At 50.5% G+C, this 20,062-nt stretch overlaps 1 protein-coding gene across 1 annotated transcript in view; it reads left to right on the top strand.

The window, feature by feature from the left end:
* The window catches only part of NRXN2 (neurexin 2), a 177,900-nt gene extending 160,777 nt beyond the window's left edge, over nucleotides 1-17,123 (top strand). The window contains 1 exon segment of the mRNA XM_020968358.2: nucleotides 15,188-17,123. Within this exon segment, the coding sequence (XP_020824017.1) occupies nucleotides 15,188-16,098 (911 nt within the window). The 3' untranslated portion in view covers nucleotides 16,099-17,123.
* Nucleotides 17,124-20,062: the final 2,939 nt, after the last annotated feature.

Below are 20,062 nucleotides of genomic sequence, written 5' to 3'. Positions count from 1 at the left end.
CACAAGGGCCTTAGAGATTTCCATTGAGGAAATTTGTGATCGAAAAAGGCTGCAGGGCAAAAAGAAAGACTGAGCAGTGTCTCCCCCTCCAAGAATTTATATCCCATTTGAGGAGAGGGGATACAAACTATACCCAGATGAGTAAACACCACATAATTTGGGGAGAGGAAGAGTGCTCATGGTCGAGGAGATCAAAGGACACTTCACAGAAGAGGTGACCCTCAACTCTGGCAAACCTTGCCCCGAGCTACAGATGTGAGAGGCAGAGATGGGGACAGAGCGTATTACAGGCACGGGGGATGGCGTGTGCAGGTAAGCGGAGGAGAGGCATTTGAGGCATAGCAAATAGGCCCGGGTGGCTGGAATGAAGAGGGCAGGAAGGTGATCGATGTAAAATAAGGCTGGAAAGGTGGCCCGGAGCCATGTGGTGAGGGGAGTTAGATGCCAACCAGAAGGTCTTGTGTTCATCCCAGAGACAATGGCAGAATGGGAGAGGGAGGGAGAAGGGAAGGGAATAAGCGTTTATATAGAACCTACTAGGTGCTAAGTGCTTTTACAAGTATCTCATTTGATCCTCCCAACAACCCCTGTGAGATAGATGCTATTATTATTCATTTTGTAGTTGAGGAAACTGAGGCAAACAGAGGCAAAGTGACTTGCCTAGGGTCACATAGCTGAAGTGTCTGAAATCAAATTTGAACTGAGGACTTCCTGACTCCAGGCCCAGTCATTTATCCTCCGTAACTCCAGCTGTCTCCAACAGTCGGTCAGTCAGTCAATAAACATTGATTAAGCACTTACTATGTGCCAGGCACTGTGCTAAGCTGGGGGTGTGAACAAAAAGAAAGACAGCTCCTGCTCCTGAGCTCTAACAAAACACAAAAGGAAGCTGGAAAGTAGGGGGAGAGGGAGGTACCTAGCTCGAGGATATGATGAAGTCCAAAGCAGTGCAGCCCACTTGAGATGAAGAGCTGGTTGGCCAGGGCGTCTTCCTTAAATGAAAGTTCTGAGAGGAGCTCTCCACCCTCCAATCTGAGAGTAGGTCCTAAGGAGGTAAGTCCCAGGGTGGATATGATCTTACAGGGTACAAAGCTTCCCGGATAAACTGCTTGTCCTTGTTCTCGAAGAAGACCATGATATCAGGAAGGTGATGCCATGACTTGCAAGTGAATTGGATTTAAGTGAAGAGGACTAGGTAAAGTCACCAGCTTCACTGTCTCCTCCGGAGCCATCTGGATCGAGTGGGACGTTATAGATCAGGATGACTGGAGATGGCCCCAGATGCAGTGGGAGACCTTGGCCTTTTTAAACCAAGGTCTTTAACAGGTCTCAGTTTGAGATGCCCATTCAGTGATTAAGGCTAGGTAAGAAATGAGGCAGAGAATGGCCTCTTTACCTAGTCAAAAAAAAAAAACAATCTGAGAGGGGAAGACCCTCAGGGTTTTTGGCCAAGACAGAAGCAATTGCTATTTACATTCACTCTGAGCCATGGGGCCCAAACAATGATCATGTGTAGGCTTGGGCTGGATAAGTAAGGATATAGCAAGAAGCCCCCAGAGCCCAGGTGCTCGAAGGGATGGAGAAGTCCACAGGAGGGCAGGCTGGTGGGAAGAATGAAGGGAGTGGTGTGGGCTGAATTGTGTCTTAGGAAGATTATTTTGCCAGCTCTATTGAGAATGGCTTGGAGAGGGGAGAGACTGGAAGTAGGGAGACCAATCAGGAAGTTATCATGAGATTGACAAAGACCTGAGCAAGAGTGGTTTCAATGTGAGAGGAGAGAAGGGAATGAATATGAGAGGCTTTGTCAAGGTTGAACAGACATGACTTGGCAGTTGAGGTGAGGAATGAGGAAAAGGGATGAGTCAATGATGACTCAAAGGTTGTCAGCCTGGGAAATTGGAAGGATTGCCCTCAACGGAAAGAGGGAAGTGTGGAGGAGAACCATGTTTCAAGGGAAGGATAGTGAGCTCATGGTTCCATTTTGGACTTACTGAATTTGAGGTGCAGATGAAAAATTCAGGTGGGGATAACATGTGGAGATAACATGGAGCTTTGAGATGTGAAATTGGGAAGAAGAGGGGACTGGGGACAAATGGCTTCAATTTCTTAAGTAAGGTAGGAGGCAAGGCCACCTATGTGCTAAGAAAAGGTGTTGGAGTGAGGAAGTCCTAGGGGACTTAATGAGACATGTGAAGTTTGGAATAGCTGCTATACAGGGTGTTATAAAGAGCAAATCGGGGAAGAAAAAAAAAGGGTTGCCATTTGGCAGCAAGGGCCCAGCTGAGATTAGGTAACATGAGGGTCTAGGACCCAGTTGGCAAAATTTACTGATTGCTTTTAGTGGTGATCATCTAGGGAGGAGAGAAAATGTAAGGCAGGGGAATCCTGAGTTGGAGGGGGAAATGGGTGGGGGATTAAAGGTCGAGGATTGGCAGGGCGCTAATGGAAAAACTGGCAAGAGATTCAAGGAAAGAATGGTGAGTGACTTGGCCAACCCTAAGGTCCAGACTATGAAGAAAAGAAAGTGAAAGCCCAAAGGTGGTGGACTGGCCAATCATAGAGGGATGGAGAGACTGAAAGCCATAGTGGACATGGGTTTAGGAGGAGAGGGAGAAATGGAAGGATAGGAGATGCTAACCAGGGGAGGGGATGACAAGAGCTTGGGCTCATTGAAGTGAGTTATGGGTGACTGTGATATCTAAGGGCCACCCAATCTATCAATCAATAAACATTTATCAGGCATATTCTATGTGCCCAGGACCTTGATCAGACTTGGGGTTGACTGTACTAAAAGTCAGTGGGGGTTATAAATATTACAATTGATAACCTGGGAGTCTAGAGTGTTTAAAAGGCCACAAACCAACATATTGAAGTCCCCAAGTCTGAGAGCAGAGGTTGGGGCTGACAGAAAAACAATGAGCCTAAAGCTAAAATCCTTGAGAAAGAGTGGAGAGTGAGGCTGGCATATTTTGGCAACAAGAATCAGTGTGGTGCAGGGGAAAGTGCTGAATGAGGAGGCAGAGGATGTGGGTTCAGATCTGGACTCTGACACTTTTAGTGTGACCGTGACCTTAGGCAAGTCACTTCTTTCCAACCTCAGTTTCCTCATATGTAAAATGAGGAGTTTGGGTTAGATTACCTCCAAGGTTCCTCCCAGATCTAAATGTGTGATCCGGTGATCTGCATGGGGTCCGATGGATATATAGATAGACGGAGTAAACCTCGAGGGAGGAGAGGTTACTGCAGTGGGTATGGCAGCAGGGAGCAAGGCTGAGGACTTCTCCTGCCTCGGTGGTAAAAGGGGACCTAAACTGGAGAGTAGCAGGGGGATGCAGTGTTATCTTTCAAAGAGCCATGTCTCTGTTGGCACCAGGAGATTCAATGGGATTCAATTCAATTCAATTCAGCAAGCTTTATTAAACCCCTACTACATGCCAGACAGGCAGCTAAATGGGGCAGTGGAGTCCAGAAGACCTGAGTTCACATCTGGTCTCAGACACTTCCTAGCTGTGTGACCCTGGGCAAGTCACTTCACCCTGTTTGCCTCAGTTTCCTCATCTGTAAAATGAGCTGGGAAAAAAATGGCAAACCACTCCAGTTGTGTTTGCCAGGAAAACCCCAAATGGCACCACTTGGACATGACTTAACAACAACAACCACCTATGCCATGAACTTTGCCAGGTGCCAGGGATGTAGAGCAGAGGCCTTTGGAGAAAGACTTGGCTCAGCAGACAGTGACTCTAAGTAGAGGAGGTAATAATGCCCAGGCGTCTTCCCCTCTTTAGTTCATCCTCTGCTTGGCCATCAAGGAGATCTCCTTAAAGCAGAGATCTGACCATCTCTCCTCTCTCTCCCTCTTCCTCTCCTCTGTTTCTGTCTTCCTGTCTCTGTCTCTCTCTGTCTCTCTCTCTGTCTCTCTCTCTCTCTCTCTCTCTCTCTCTCTCTTCTTTCTCTCTCTCTCTCTTTCTCTCTCTCTCTCTCCCCTGTCTCCCTGTCTGTCTCTGTCTCTCCCCTCCCTCTCCTTTCTCTTTCTCTTTGTCTCTGTCTCTCTTCTCTCTCTCTGTCTTTCTCTGTCTCTCTGTCTCTGTCTCTCTCCTCTGTCTGTCTTTCTCTCTTTCTGTTTCTGTCTCTCTTTTCTCTTGTCTCTTCTCTGTCTCTGTCTCTCTGTCTTTGTCTCTGTCTTTCTCTGTTTCTCTGTCTCTGTCTCTCTCCCCCCCTTTCTGCCTCTCTGTCTCTCCTTTCTGTCTCTCTTTCTCTCTTTGTCTCTCTGTGTCTCTCTCTGTCTCCCTCTCCCTCTCCCTCCCTCCCTTTCTCTTTCTTCTGTCTTTCTCTCTCTCTCTCTCTCTCTCTCTCTCTCTCCTCTCTCTCTCTCTCTCTCACACACACACACACACACACACACACACACACACACAGAGAGCTTTGTCCTAGACTCTCTTCTCTCTATAATCTCTACTCTCATTAACTTTATCCACTTCTATGTATTCAATTATCATCAATATGCAGTGCTCCATCTCCCATCTTTCTGCCTGGAATCCTCTCCTTCCCTTCTCTATCTCCTTCCTTCCTTCGAGTCTCAGCTAGTCTCACCTTCTGTGAGAAGCCTTTCCCAATCTTCGTTAATCTTAATGCCTTCCCTCTGTTGATTATTTCTGATTGATACTGCATCCACTAGGTGTTTGCGTGTGATTTCTCCCATAAGACTGGGAGCTCCTCAGACTGTCTTTTGCCTTTCTTTGTATCCTCAGTACTTAGCACAGATCCTGGCACATAGTAGGTACTTAAACGCTTGCTGATGAATTAGCAAATCAGCAAGCATTTACTAAGCTCCTACTGGATTGAACTAGGCTCTAAGTTCACGGAGACAGCAAACAGCAAAGCCATCCTTGCCGTAAGGAGGTTACATTTCATCAGGGGAAACAACATGAACACATATAATTAAATACAAAATGATTTTGTGGGGCAGCACCAGCAACTAGGGGGACCCAGAAATGCTTCATGTAGGAGGAGGCTTTGGAGCTGAACTTCGGAGGAAGCTAGGGATTCCAGCTAAGAGACCAAGAGCATTCCAGGCAGGGGAGACAGTGTCCCAAGGTGTGGAGGTGGGATACACAATGTTATCTACAGGAAACAGTAGATGACCCATTTTGGCTGGAACACAGAGAGGAGGGGAGCATGTTGTATGTCTGGAAAGGAAGACTTGAGCCAGGATGTGAAGGGCTCTACGTGCCAAGCAGAAGAGCTAGTATTTCCTATGAGCAAGAGGGAGACAATTACCTTTATGAACAGGAGTAGCACGTTCAGACCTGCACTTTAGGAATGTCTATTTGGCTGGCCTGGGGAGCTTGGTTTGAAGAGGAGAGAAACAAGGCAGGAAGAACAATTAGGAGGCTGTTTCCATAATCTGGTCATCAGCAAGTTGCCCCCACCTGCCAGAGTCCAGTGCTGCCTATGGATGGCGATGCTCTGTGTATGAGAGCATGGTGGGAATGGGTGTGGGGGGGGTCAGTTTCCATGGCTCCCTGCCCCATACCCTGAGGGATGGGAGTGGAGATGACAAGGATTCTGGGCAGGTGTCTGGACTAGCCCCTCACATTCAATGTCCCCAGGTTCTCCTCCTCTCAAAATGGCGAGGCTTGCCCAGAGTTAAGCAGAGGAGATGATGAGCTCGGTGTGGGATGAGATGGGCTTGAGTCGCTAGTGAGACATCCAGATGAAGAAGCTCTGCAGGCAGTTGGAGATGTGGGTTTGGAGCCTGGAGGAGAAGTCAAGCCTGCAGATCTCCATGAAAATAAAAGCTTTTGGCAATGTTTGTTGGGATCCACTTTGGGGAGTCATCTTCCCAGAGGTAGTTGTGAGAAAGAAAAGGATTGCCGAAGGAGCATAGAATCAACACTCTCGAGCTGGCATGGGACCACAGAAACCATCTGGTCCAAGCCCTTCATTTATATAGAAGGAAACTGAGGCCCAGGGTGGTCAAATGACTTATCCAGGGTCACATAAGTAGGAAGTGACACCCGTGGGGCTTAAGACCCACATCCTCCAACTCCGGAGCCAGAATGGGAGAGAGTATAGACAGAAGAGAGTAAGGGATGGTTTGGACAGCTTGAGCTGCTCTGTCCTGCCTGATACCAGACCTAAAGCTGCCTCCTTCTAATTCTTCCCCCTGCCCAAACACACACACACACACACTCACACACACACTGTCACACATTCATACATTCATACATGCACATACATACACACTCACACACACCCATACACACACTCTCTCATACATTCATACATACTCACACACATATACACTTACACTCACACACACATACACACACTCATACACACACACATATACACAGTCACATACACCAACACATACACACACACATTCATACATACTCACACACAACACACACACACACACACACACACACACACACACTATGGTAGCAATGTTAGAACCAATCTAATCCCTCTTCCATGTGCCAACCCTTTAGTTTTTGGAAAGAGAGCTACTATGTCTTTTCTACATCTTCTCTTTCCTGGGCTAAACATTCTTCACTTGATCCTCTTACGTTGTGTGACTTTGAATTTGCCCATCATCTTAATCCCCCTCCCAGTGGAGTACAGTAGCCCAGATGGGATCTGGCCAGAGTAGAAGACACCGAGCCAGCCCCCTTCCTCACTCTGGAGGTCAGTCCAAGATCAGATTATGTTTTGGCCGCTACCTCGTCATGCTATTGACTCCCATCAAGCTTGTGGCCCACTCACAGTCCCAGAGCTTTTCACGTGGACTGTTGTCCAGCCAACGTCTTTTCCTCCATCCTGTGCTTCTGCATTTGACTTCTTACAAGTCAAATGTACATCTTTGCACTTTCCCCTATTAAAATGCGTCTCATTAGCTATGACTTATCGTTCTAACTTTGGGGCGTCTTTGGAAATCCCAGTTCCGTCCTCCCTCCCAGCTCTGGGTCTTCCATGATTTTGATGAGCACACCAACAATCCCTTAGTCCAAGCCAGTGATGAAAGTGGCTTAGGCTGGGTTTCTCGGGTCGCACACAGCAGAGCAGAATTCTTCAGAGAGTCGTCCAGAAGAGTTCACCTCGTTGATGGTCGCCTAGTCCATGCTTCTCTTGAGATGCCGTAGTGAGGAGGAGGAGGAGACAGAAGTTGTCCCCTTGCTCTGGTACTTGGCTAGAGGGACCGTTGATTTGTAGGAGCTGAGTTAATTTTCCAGCCAATGGACCCCTCCAGGACTCCAGCTAAGACCTCACTCCAGGCTGACTTTGGGCCTGGCTGTTCCAGTGGTGATGAATCCACCTAGCTGCATTACCACCCAGCCTACATCTTTCCATCTGATCCACGTGGATATTGTGAAAGACTTCATCCTTGCTGAAATCCAGGTACTCTGCATCTATAGAATTTCCCTGGTAACTTTGTCACAAAGAGGAAATATGGTTCGTCTGGCATTTGTAATGGATAGGGTGCTGGACTTGAAATCTAGAAGACCTGGGTTTAAATCCAGTCTCAGACACTTACTAGCTGTGTGACTCTAGGCAAGTCACTGAACCTCTGTCTACCTCAGTTTCCTTATCTGTAAAACGAAGGGGTTGGATTTAATGGCTTCCAAGATCCTTTCTAGTCTTAACCCTATCACCCCCCACCCTCTCCCCAGGCTCTTTGTGACTACTGTTTCCCTTTCTCAACACTCACGATCCATCCTTTTGCCGGTCAGTAGCTTCTAGAATTTTGCCAGAAGTTAAAACTCACTCTCATGGCCCTTTCTCCCTTTCCCCACCATTCCCGCAGCACCTGCACATTCTCCACAATCTCTCAGGGCTCCATGAAGTGGCTCGGAGGCCCCTCTACCCACTCCTGCAGCACTGCAGAGGCCCCAGTGGTCCCTTACCTTCTGCTGCTTCATTCCTCTGTCGGTTGTCTTTGTCCCTCCTTCCTGGACCAAAGACCATTCCCCTTGGTAGGAGAAGGAAAAACCTCAGAAACAAACCCAGACTTGCCGATTCTGCCATTTTTCTTGCTCCGTTCTCATTAACCCATCTGCCCCAAGTGGCGCTTCCGTCTCTCCTTTTGTCCCCTCCCTTGCTCCCAGCAAAGCTAAAAAGCGTCCGGAGTTTTCTTTGCCCCTTCTCCCCAGCCTCAGTTCCTCTGGAGCTACATTGTCGCTGACACAATTCCTCCGGCTCCGGTCTCCCTTGCAGGCGTCCTCAGCTCTCTCCCCCTGCTCTGTACGCGTCTTTAAAGTGAGGATTCATCGGCGTTGGCATTGCATGTCCACAGTGGTTGCTTCTTCTCTCCCAGCTCCCACTTTTCTTTCTCGCCAGAGGATTTTTTTAAGTTTTCAGAATTTTGTTCTTCAGAACTGCCCATCTCCAGTTTCGGTTGTGAATTCTGAACCCATGAAATTCTACCTACCTTCCTTTGAACTCTTTGAAATTTGCTTTCCCCGAGTCTACAATACTGGACAGACTTGTCCTGATATCCCCTGTCACATTTGTCCCTGCATCTAAGGTACTGAGATTACTTTTCCCTGGAAGTGAGTCTGGGGCCACCCCTTGCACTGGGCCTGGACTGGGCTCCTCGAGAGAGTTTTTCCGATGCCAGAGACTGGCATTTGACTCAGGCTCTCACTACAGGTTGGCATTGATGTGTGCCTGGCTGATTCCTGGGGCTGATACATTCTGCCCCTCCCCACCAGAGGGCAGTTAGCCCAGGATTGGCCTGAGCATGAGTCTGGGGGCTTTGTAGTCATTAGGAGGATTTGGTGACAATATCCTCTTGTTGCCTGGTGCTGAGGATGGTGCCACCTATGAATAAGAATTGCTGATATAGACTGAAGCCAGAGGAGCAGTGGAGAAGGGAAGGGGAATGGATTTATTCAAGAACAATTTTTCAGGTTCTACCTACTCTCTAAGAGGTCATGATGACTAGCATATAGTGCTTTAAGGTTTGTGAAGTTCTTCATATACATATTTCATTTGATTTGATACACCCAACAACCCTGGGAGATAGGTACTATTATCTCCATTTTACTACTGGGGAAACTGAGGCAGACAGTGGTAAAGTGACTTGCCCAGGGTCACACAGCTAGGAAGTGCTTGAGGCTGGATCTGAACTCAGGTCTTCCTGACTCCAGAGCCAGCACTATCTTACCAAGCCATCTCTCCAGCTTATTCATGTGCTTCCTAGAATCTGGCACCCAGAATTCCAGCCCACAGCACATCGATCTGATCTGAGGCAAGAGGACATTGGGGCCATAACTTCTGGAGTGCCTCTTGAGGCATCTGAGAGTGCATTTGCTTTCTCAATTAATTGACACTGAGCTTGAGCTAAAACCCCCTTTTTCAGCTTTTTCAGACCAGTTTCCCTCTGCTCACATCTTCTCCACCTTGTTCTTAAGAAGTTGATCTGTGGAAAACAAAGGCAGACTTCACATTTGTCCATATCAAATTTTATCCTTAAAATGAAAAAGTCTTTTAGTCCAATCCCATCGTTTTGCAAATTAGGAAACTGAGGCTTGGAAGAGTAAGTGATTTTGCCCACAGCCACTCAGGGAATAAATGTCAGGTGTGAGCTTTGAGCCCAGGTCTCCAGAGGCCCAGTCTGGGGCTCTTTCTACTGGACCCCACTGTCTTTGGCCGAGTCGGGGTGGGGACTCATACGTCAATGTCTAGAATACAAGTTTTGTTGTTTGGCCTGACTCTTCAGGGCCTCATGGACTGTTGTTTCCCTCAAGTTTTCTTGGCAAAGATCCTGGAGTGGTTTGCCATTTCCTTTTCCAGCGGATTATCTTTTTTGTCAGAGTTCTCTACTATGGCCTGTCCGTCTTGGGTAAGCCTGTGTGGCATAGCTCACAGTTCATTGAGCTGCTTCAGCCCCTCTGCCAAAACAAGGAAGCACTCCAGGAGGGGCCTTTTTTTCAGGCAGATGGGTTGAGTGTCTTGCCCAAGGTCACACAGCTAGTAAATGTCTGTGGCTGGATTTGAACTCAGGTTTTCCTGTCTCTAGGACTAGCACTCTATCTGCTTTGCCACCTAAGTGCCTCAGAATACAAGGCATTGTGTGGTAAATGCTACGTGAGAGGCACAGCATAAATGCAGAGGAGAGAAGATTGCTTTCAGCTGTGAAGGTTAGGACAGCTTCATGGAACAGGTGCCGCCTGAACTGGAGCTGGGAGGATGGGCAGTATTTCAATAAGGTAGAGATGAGAAAGAAGGCATTATAGGTCAAGACAATGATACAAGCAAAGTCTAGGAGGTGGGGAAATTCCCCTAGTATGGTTGGGAGCCCTGCGTTGTCCAGATTATCTGGGGAAAGGGATAGAGGAAGATACAATGTTTATGAATGAGTAGAATTTTTTGTAGGGAATTGGGGGAAGGGCAGTTGTCATCCATTCCTGTCACGACTACTGGATTAACTAGAAATAGAGAATGGTGATGTGGACTTTCTGGTCCCTTCAGCAGACCATCCTCTCCCCCTACAGGGCTTTGCTAGGACAGAGCCAAATCTCCCTGTCTGTGTCCCTCCCCATGCTTCCAGCTGGCTAAGACCCTTGAGACCTCCTCAGTCTGGAACTCCAGGGCTGGGCTAACCCATGGTGAGCAGGAACTGATGCTGCCCCTCAGCTGGCACCATGAGGGAGTGCTGAGGCTGGCCATGTTTTCTTCTCTCTGATATTAGATAGAAGATCCCCCATGGATCAAAATTACTTACTTTACATAGCTGTTGTTTTCTGTATCAAAATAGGCTGGATTTCACAGAATTATAGATTTTAAGCTGGGAAACATCTTGGAGGTCATCTGGTCTGACTCCTCATTTCACAGGTCACGGATCTGAGTCTCAGATTCAGAGCTAGAAGGAAACTCATTAGCCTCTGTTCTCATTCAGTAGAGTATAAGTCTTCATGACTCCATTTGGGGTTTGCTTGGCAAAGATACTGGAGTGGTTTGCCATTTCCTTCTCCAGCTCATTTTACAGATGAGGAAACTGAGGCACACAGGGTGAAGTGACTGCCCAGGGTCACACAGCCAGTAAGTGGCCTCTAGTCCAGCCTGTAAGTAATCCCGACTAGAACATGCCTGACAAATGGTCCTCCAATTTCTGCCTAGACACCTCCAAGGAAGGGGTCACCTATCATCTGCTAAGGCAGTCCCCACCATCTTTGCTCCTGCTGCCCTCTGGGGTCAAGAACTAGTTTAATTCCAGCTTCATAGGCTAGCCCTTTTTTACAAGATAGTTCTCTTGTCTCTGAGGTCCAGAGACAGTCCATCATAAAGGCAGTGAAGAACAGATGCAGAATTTGAACCCAGGTCCTCAGATTATTTTTTTTTTTTGCTCAGGTTAAGTGACTTGCCTAGGGTCACACAGCTAGTAAGTGTTATGTGTCTGAGGCCGGATTGGAACTCAGGTTCTCCTGTGCTCTATCCACTGCACCACCTAGCTGCCCCTCAGGTCCTCAGATTCTAAATGCATTTCCTCCCCTCTTTTGTGCCCCTTCCCCCTCCCCAGCCCACCCTTAGTAGATTTTTACCAAAGCCTCCTGTGGCCAATAACTTTAGGGCCTCCAACCTCCTTGGCCTTCTTGGCCTCTTCCTTTTCCAACCCACACTTTTCAGATCAAGTGCCTGCTGTGTGTGTGCTCTTCTGGGCTCTCTGTAAAAGGATGCTAATCTAAGGCATGGCCCCTGCCCTTGAGGGACTTCCAATCTAGCTAGAGGAAAGACTGGGAAACCTCCACATGAAGATGCCTGAGGCTACCGTGCTACGCACCGAGTGCCCCCCCCCATAACATCTTCTCTGATGATACTTCTTCCTCAGGAGAGGTGGGGGTGATCTGGGCAGATTTCCTGGAGGAGGTTGGCTTTGTCTTTCAGTGGCAGGAAATGATAGGATTTAGAGTTTAGTGATCAAGTCAAGCTCTGTCCAGGTCCAGGGTGTGTTTGTGTATTTGTGTGTGTGTGGTGGTGGTGAGGTCTAATGAGATCAGGGGCTTAAAGTGATATGCAAACAGACAACATGTATAGCTAGTAAGTAGCAGACAATTCCACAATTGGAACTTGGATCACAGAAACACCGAATTTCTAAGTTGGAAGGGACCCCAGGGGCCAAGGATCTCATCTACCACCTCCTAGAAGTGTGATCATTCAGCCTTTATGGGCAGACCTTGAGTGAGCAGAAAGCCCCTAGCTCCTCAGGCATCCCATTCTACTTGAGATAACTGGCTCTGATGGTAAGGAAGAGTTTCCTGATATCAAGCTTGAATTGACCTCCCTTCGACCTTCACTTAGTTTTCAGAGTTGGATCCAAGTCTGAACTCTCTCCCATGTGGTAGCCAAGACAGCCGTGTCTTCCCTCCTCATCCCCAGTATTCTCCTCTCCAAGCTAACCATCCCAAGTCCTCTGACCCAATCCAATGCCCTTTTCAAAAACAGCACAATGTCTCTTGAAGGACTGGAGAAGGCGTTTCTTCTATATAAGCCTGTTTCCTGATCTGTAGGATGAAAGGGTCAAGCTTCTTGGTCTCCAATGCCCCTTCTAGCTCTAAGGTTCTACCTAAGGACAGATAAATATGATTTGTATGGAAGTAAATGATTTCTCAGGAGTGGGAGGAAGATAGCATTAGGAAGCCAGGAGGCAGCTTCATTCACAAGGAACCCTGCATTGGAGCAGAGATGGTCAGAGGGGTGGTTGTAATATCAGAGGTCCCCAAATTTCAGGCTGATGTGGAACCACTAGAAATAGACTGTTAAGGTACAGTTTAGAGCTCATTCCTGGGAGCTCCCGGGAGCTCTCCTGAATTCATCGTCCATGCCCATGATCTGAGCTGAGAGCTCTCGTGATCATCCCAGGGCTTGGCTGAGAGAAAGTTTGCTGTAATGGACTAAACTGTTTTGAGAACAGAATGGAAAACCAGACACCATTGTCTTTGGAGGGTGGCAGGATGTGGAGGATGAATCTAGGCAGGCTTCCTGGAGGAAGCCCAAACTCACTAAACCTACATGGAGAGTAAGTCCCAAGAGTCAGTAGAGTTGATCTGGAGAGGAAATGGCCAAAGACCAGAGGAAATGATGTCTGTGAGAATTCCAACACCTCCTTCCCTAGCCAAGCAAGGAGACCTCAGTTCCTAAGGGTCTCAGGTTACTGGCCTCTGGAGTCAAAAGTCTAGAAACTGGCCAGAGTAAAGGAGAGCTGGCTACTCTGGGCTTAACTTGAAAGATGATGAGAAATGTAGTCCTTAAATCTAGAGGAGATCATAGGAAATGTAGCCCTTTATCCACCTAGGGGCATCATAAGAAATGTAGCCTTCAACCTAGAGGCTAAGAGAAGTTGTCCTGCCTAGGAGATGAGGAGGATTATAAGTCTCATAGGAGATGTAGCCTCCCTTCATTCTAGGTGATGAAAGGAGAGATAGTGCTCACCCTGGGATTATGGGAGTTGTAGTTCTCATCCTAGGGGATGATGGGAGATCTAGCACTCTTTCTAGGGGATGTGGGGAGTTGCAATTCCTCTGAGGGTTCAAGCAAATAGTCAGCTCCCTCCTCCACTCCTCTACCCATTCCTAGGTTTTCAGTTACCAGCCCTAGGAAGTGGGGGGAGAGCCCTCCCTCTTGTGACCTCCCCTGGGTCCCCACCTCCCCACAGGAGCCTTCCCTAGACGGCTGTGTGTGTATATATTTTCCTTTCCTTTTTTTGCTTTCTTCTTTCTGTTGGTTTGTTATTGTTTTTCCTAAAAGGGCCTGAGGCAGCCAAGCCCTGGGGCAGCCCTAGAGCTGCTGGGGCTCTGGGGAGGGGTTGGGGGGGGGAGGCTACAGGGGCAGAGGGAGTGGGTGGAGAGGAGGTTGGGTAGTCAGGGGCAGCTCAGGCATAGTCTCTCACCTCACCTCACTGCTCCTGACCTTGACCCTCCAGGTTCACCTCACCCTCAGATACGCCTTCACCTTCACACATGACCCTGGCCCACTCCCTCTCTTCAGGTAATACCCCTCCCCAACTGCCCTTGGGGCTTCGTCTTACTGGCCTCCATTCTCTCCCCCATTCTCGCAGCACACATGCCTAGACACCCCAGCTCACCCAGCTCACCCCTCCCTCCCTCCTACCTCTTCCTCCGCCCCCATCCCTTATCCTTTCTTGCCTGGGGCCCCTGGCCACTCCCAGACCTCTGGTGTGGGCTGCCCCTGATGCCTCAGCTGTCCCAGCTCACCCAGCTCTCCTTTCTATCTCATCCCTGCCCCATCCCTAACCCCTTGTGTCCGAGGCACTTGGCTGCTCCCAGACCTCAAATGTCTCTGTGTCCACACCTCCCCTGTACCCCACATCCCCTCCCATTAGACCCCCAATTTCATCCCAATTCAGCGCCTCTCAGTCTGTGGCCCCAACCCCTTAGGTCTGACCTCAGGTCCCACTCTGCTAAGAGTAAGGAGAGAGGGAGAGAGTCAGGGAGAGGAGAGAAGTGGTGAACAAGGGAGGTGCCAGGGCCAGAGGACAGACAGACAGACAGACAGACAGAAAGAGTTGTACGGAAAAGAAAAAGCAAAGCAAAGAAAAAAAAAAGTTGTCTTTATTTTCATCCGGGAGAACCCTCTTACACAGCTCTGTTTTGTAATTTTTTTCTTCATGCTAAAATCACTGGGCCTATTTGTTGATGTAAGTTACCTGAATTCCGTGGTATGCTCTCTTCTTTTTTAAAAACCAAACCGATCACAAACACCCTTCCCCCAAAAGAGAAACTAGCCAGTGCCCCCCGCCCCTGCCAGTAGGCTTGTGTCAATGCTGCTGTTGACCTATTTAAAGCTGTTTTAAAAACAAACAAAAAAAAAGACAAAAAAAATAACCAAACCGGTAGACGTTCTTTGTTTTCGTTTTTTTCGTTCCTTTTCCATTTGCTTTTCTTGTTTTTTCCTTTTGGTTTCTTAAAAACGAACCAAAAATTAAAAGAGAAAAAAAGAGACCGAGAACCCTTCCGAGCGCAGAGTCCCTCCCGCGGGCAGGCCCGCTGCCTCGTAACGCCCCCTGGGCTGGCGCGGCCCGAGCCCTAGGTAGCCTTCTCGGACAAGCTAATTGGAACCGATTGGCGAGTTTTGTCAAAGGCCTGTTGTTTCTCTCTCTGTGCCCAGGCCGAGCCCCGCCGGCTGCCCCTGATGCCTCTCTTCTCTCTTCTCTCTCTTCTTCTAGGAGGCGAGTTAATTTTGCCTATTATTACGGAGGACTCCCTAGACCCCCCTCCTGTGGCCACCCGCTCCCCCTTCGCGCCCCCGCCCCCGACTTTCTACCCCTTTCTCACGGGCCTGGGTGCCACCCAAGACACCCTGCCCCCGCCCGGGGCCCGGCGGCCCCCAGCAGGGCCGCCCCCGTGCCAGGGTGGGGAGCAGGATGACAGCGACTGCGAGGAGCCCATGGAGGCGTCGGGCTTCGCCTCGGGGGAGGTCTTTGACTCCAGTTTGCCCCCCACGGACGACGAAGACTTTTACACCACCTTCCCCTTGGTCACGGACCGTACCACCCTCTTGTCCCCCCGCAAGCCTCCTCCCCCCCGGCCCAACCTCAGGACAGACGGGGCCACGGGGGCGCCGGGGGTCCTTCTCGCCCCCTCTGCCCTGCCCCACAATCTGCCGGCGGGCAAAATGAACCACCGCGACCCGCTGCAGCCGCTGCTGGAGAACCCGCCGGTGGCGGCGGCTGGGGGCCCCGGGGCGCCCACGTCCTTCGAGCCACGGCGGCCGCCCCCCGCCCTGGCCCCCGGCGTGACGGCAGCCCCTGGCTTCCCCCGTGTACCCACAGCCAACCCCACGGGCCCCGGGGAACGGGGCCCGCCCGGCGCCGTCGAGGTGATCCGCGAGTCCAGTAGCACCACGGGCATGGTGGTAGGCATCGTGGCGGCGGCGGCGCTCTGCATCCTCATCCTCCTCTACGCCATGTACAAGTACCGCAACCGCGACGAGGGCTCCTACCAGGTAGACCAGAGCCGCAACTACATCAGCAACTCGGCCCAGAGCAACGGCGCCGTGGTGAAGGAGAAGGCCCCCGCCGCGCCCAAGGCGCCCAGCAAGGCCAAGAAGAACAAAGACAAGGAATACTACGTGTGACCGCCCCGGGCCCCCGGTGCCCGCCGGCCCCCTGCCAGCCGAGCGAGCAGCAGCAGCCCCCGCCCGACCCCGACTCCCCGGGGGCATGGGCCGAGGGCCGCCTCGGACTTCTCTCGCCAGGAGGAAGCGCAAAAAAAGAAAAAAAGAAAAAGGAAAAAAAAAGGGTGCCCCCTCCTCGGTCCTCCTCCCTGCCCACCACGATGGTCTCCAGAGCTGCCTCCCCTGGCCAAGGGAGACCGTAGAGTGAGGCCTTGGAGCTCCCACTCCCAGCCCTGGATTGATTTATTTTTTTAAAGGGGGGGGTGATTTTATTTAGGGGGGGCGTGGGGGCGGGAAGGCAGGCAGGGGTTTTGTAACGTGCTCGCTTCTCGTCCGGTTTGTTTCCCCTTCTTTCCTTCCTTCCCTAACGCCTTTCCTTTCCTTCCTTCCTCCCCTAAACCCTCTCTCCCTCCCTCTCTTTTTTTCCTTCCTCCCTCCGTCCCTCTCTTCCTTCCTATTTTCCTTCCTTCCTTCCTTCTCTCTCTCTGTTCCTTCCTTCCATCCCTTCCTCTCTTCCTTCTTTCCCCTCCTCCCTTTCACTGGCTGTGCCTGTTCCTCCCTTTCTGTCTCTTCCTCCTTTTTGCTCCCCAATTTTCCCGCCCTCTCCCTTTTCTAGTGTTTTCCCTTCCTTTCCTGCCCTCCCCTCCCCCTCCAATGTTTAGGTTCCTGGGAGCAGCAGCAGCTGCAGTACCAAGTGGGGAAGGGTGGGGCTTCGATGGGGTTTGGGTTACGGAGGGGGGAAGGTGGGCACAGAGTGTGTCGGGGTGGGTTCAGGTTATAGGGAGTCCTTGGGGCCAGGGCTTTGGGCAGAGAGGGAAACCTCTGCCCCAGAGGCCATGCTCCCTCAACAGACAGTGGTGTCCTGCCCTGCCCTGCCCTATCCTGCCCTGCCTTGCCAAGGGGAGGATTTGGAAGTCTCTGATAAGTTGATTTTTTCGGGCGACGTGCATTTGGGATCTGGCAAAGAAGAGCATCTGTGCGTGTGTGTCGGGTTGGGGGGCGGGGGGCGGGGGGATGGGGGGAAAGGAAAATGCAGATATATATTAAAGACAATTATCTAGATATCAATATCCTGTGGCATCCCGGGCGAGAGGGAGCCGGGAGGAACGGCCCCACGGACTTGCTGGGGGAACAGTTCTCTGCCGAAGGGGCTCCCGTCCCCCATTGTTATTTTTTTCTTTCTCTCTCTTTGTTAACAAATGTGTCTGAGTCTTGGAAAACACCCAAATTCCGGAAATGTGTGGGAGAAACAAAAGAAACTTTCCAAACTCCATTGGCCCTGTGCGGTTTGTTCCGGGAGGGGTGCGGTCGAGCCCCTCCTTCCATTCCTCCCAGCTTCCTCTGCCTCAGTTCCTACACTGAGGCAGGAAGGACCCACGATCAGCCAGCTTGGAGGAGGAGGGGAAGCCTTCTTGGCTCCCATGACTGTGATCTAACTAGCTGCTGCCCCTCCCATTGAAAGCCAGGTGCCCCCAATTTGGGCACAACCCCAACTGTGCCACCCCCACCCCTAAGCTCAAGTGGAACACAAGGACCCCACCCAAGGAGGCCAGGGTTCTCAATCCTGGCTTACCAGTGACAGTGATTGGCAGGGCTGCCTCACTCTTTTGACTTGTTCCAAGGGAGATGGTTCTGTGGTCAGTCTCCAGGGAAGAGCTAGGGTGCCTACCTGGGCCACTGTACACTTGAGCCTGGAACATTCGAAACAGGCACAAGGAGGACCAGAATGTCTCAGGCCTACCCTGTGGTCCTTTTTTGATGACTCAAGCCACAAATGAGCACTGAATCAAATGCCGGCTGCCTCCTAGGCAGGGCCTGCCCTCCAATGGTTCAGATTTTGTTGCCTTTACTCATTCTGCCATAATTCCTGCTATAGTTCTCTCTCATTTCTTTGGCATTTATAATTACATGGTACTTTCCATCTCACTGGTCCTCACAATGACTGTGGGATAGACAGGCCAGGGATCATTATCTGCATGTTCTGGATATGAAGAGAAGGGCCCTGTGGTTTGTTGTAAAGAGCCCAACGCTTGGGTCAGATAGACTTGGGTTCCAGTGAGGTCTCTGACCAGGGCTGTGTGACCTTGGGTAAATGACTTGACCTCACAGTGGCCCAGGCAACTCTCATATATATAGCACAATGTCTGGTGCATGAAATCAATGCTTGTGGTTGGCTGAGAAGATAAAGGACAGATACTGCTCTGGTGGAGGGTGTTCCCAGCACCGTTGAAAATTGCAGGTGCAGACCCCAAATGAATGAGGAGACTGAGGCTCAGAGAAGACACACACTTTGTAAGGGGGGGCTGGAAGCGGGGTCACAGGCAGGACCCTTCTGTCATCCCTCATTATCTCTGATGAAGATCCCTTGTGGCATTGCTACCAGTGGCTTCTGCCTCGACTTTCTCAAGATAAAGACCAGGCTTCTAGAGGAGAGAGGAGCTCCAAGGACCTAACAGTGAAACCAAAGGAAATGACCCAGGCCAACAGCCAAGCTGGCCAGGATAAGGCTGGAGATGGCCAACAATGGGCTTTTCAGGACTTCTCTACTGGTCTGTCCTGTAGTTAACTCTACAGGGGAGAGAGAACGGAGACGTGAGTCCTACCCCCAAAGAGCTGACAACATGTATGAGGCCTGCTGGGGGGCTGAAGGACCCTGAGACTGGGAGTCTGGCTGACAGGTGCTGATGGACTCTGACATCATACTGTTCAACATACCCCAACCTTCCCTTCGCTCCAGCTTTTCCTACTGTCCTCCCTCCCTTCCATCATGGAATCTCAGAGCTGGAAAGGACCACAAGGACCCCCAGTCTGAGTCATACCCCAAAAGAATCCTTTTACAACACACCCACCAAATGGTCATCCTGCCTTTGCTTGAAAAGGCTTCCATGGCCACAAAAGGAGGGAGGAGGGAGGGAGAGAGACAGAGATAGAGAAAGGAGGGGGGAGAGAAAGAGATGGGGAGAGACAGAGAGAGAGAGAGAGAAGAGAGAGAGAGAGAGAGAGAGAGAGAGAGAGAGAGAGAGAGAGAGAGAGAGAGAGAGAGAGAGAGAGAGAGAGAAAGAAAGAGAGAAAGGAGAGGGGAGAGTGAGAGAAAGAGAGAGAGCACCCCAGCAGAGACCAGCAAGAAGAACCCTACACTGTGTTAGCCTAGGAGTGGTGAGGCCACAGGGGCCTTCCCTTCTCTGGGCCTTGGATAGCAGCTCTGATGGCCGGGGAACACAGGGCTGACAGTGAGTGTCTTCCTGAATGGAAGTCACCAACCAAGAGGGAAATGAGGGGGGAGGAACAAACAAAGGGGAAGGGCCCCTTTCTGAATTCCCCCTCTCACCTCCTCGGGGCTTCCTGGTGGCCGGCTTCCCGGGTCTACCGACTGGGACAGAGGGGCAGGGAGGGAGTCCACTGTCTACTTCCCAGATCTCCCCTAGCTCTCCTTGGAGAATGATGACTTTGTGCCCTAACCCCAGCTGAGGAAATGGAGGCTCATTTGTCCTCTTCGGAATACCTCTGGCCTGTCAGTGGGGCTGGGTTCAGTGGGGTTCACAGGGTAGAGAATCCTTATGATCACCAGACCATAGACTTCAGGGCTGGAAGGGCCTTAAAGATGGTGTGATTCAACCCTCCTCCCCGCACTGGAGACCCACATAGGTGAGTTGGCAGAATCACAGAATCTCCCAGAGGCACCTTGGAGACATCCCACCTGACCTGCACCTAAGTAATAATCAATCTCCTTCACGACACCCATTCCTCTGCCCTCAACGTTGGCGCTCCCCACCTCCTGAGGCAGCCCATCCGGCTGTTAGCTCTGGTTTTTGAGATTTTTCCAAACATTGTGCCAAAATCTAGCCCTCTGTGACTCTCATGCCATTGCTCCCTGCTCTGTCTCTGGGTCTGAGCAGAACAAGGTCAGTCCCCTCTTCTAAGACGA

The sequence above is a fragment of the Phascolarctos cinereus genome, unplaced genomic scaffold (genome assembly GCF_003287225.1).
Source record: "Phascolarctos cinereus isolate Bilbo 61053 unplaced genomic scaffold, phaCin_HiC Scaffold_9;HRSCAF=440, whole genome shotgun sequence".
NCBI lineage: Eukaryota > Metazoa > Chordata > Mammalia > Diprotodontia > Phascolarctidae > Phascolarctos > Phascolarctos cinereus.
The sequence above is the reverse complement of the archived record's forward strand: the minus strand, read 5'-3'. Positions and strand labels throughout refer to the sequence as shown.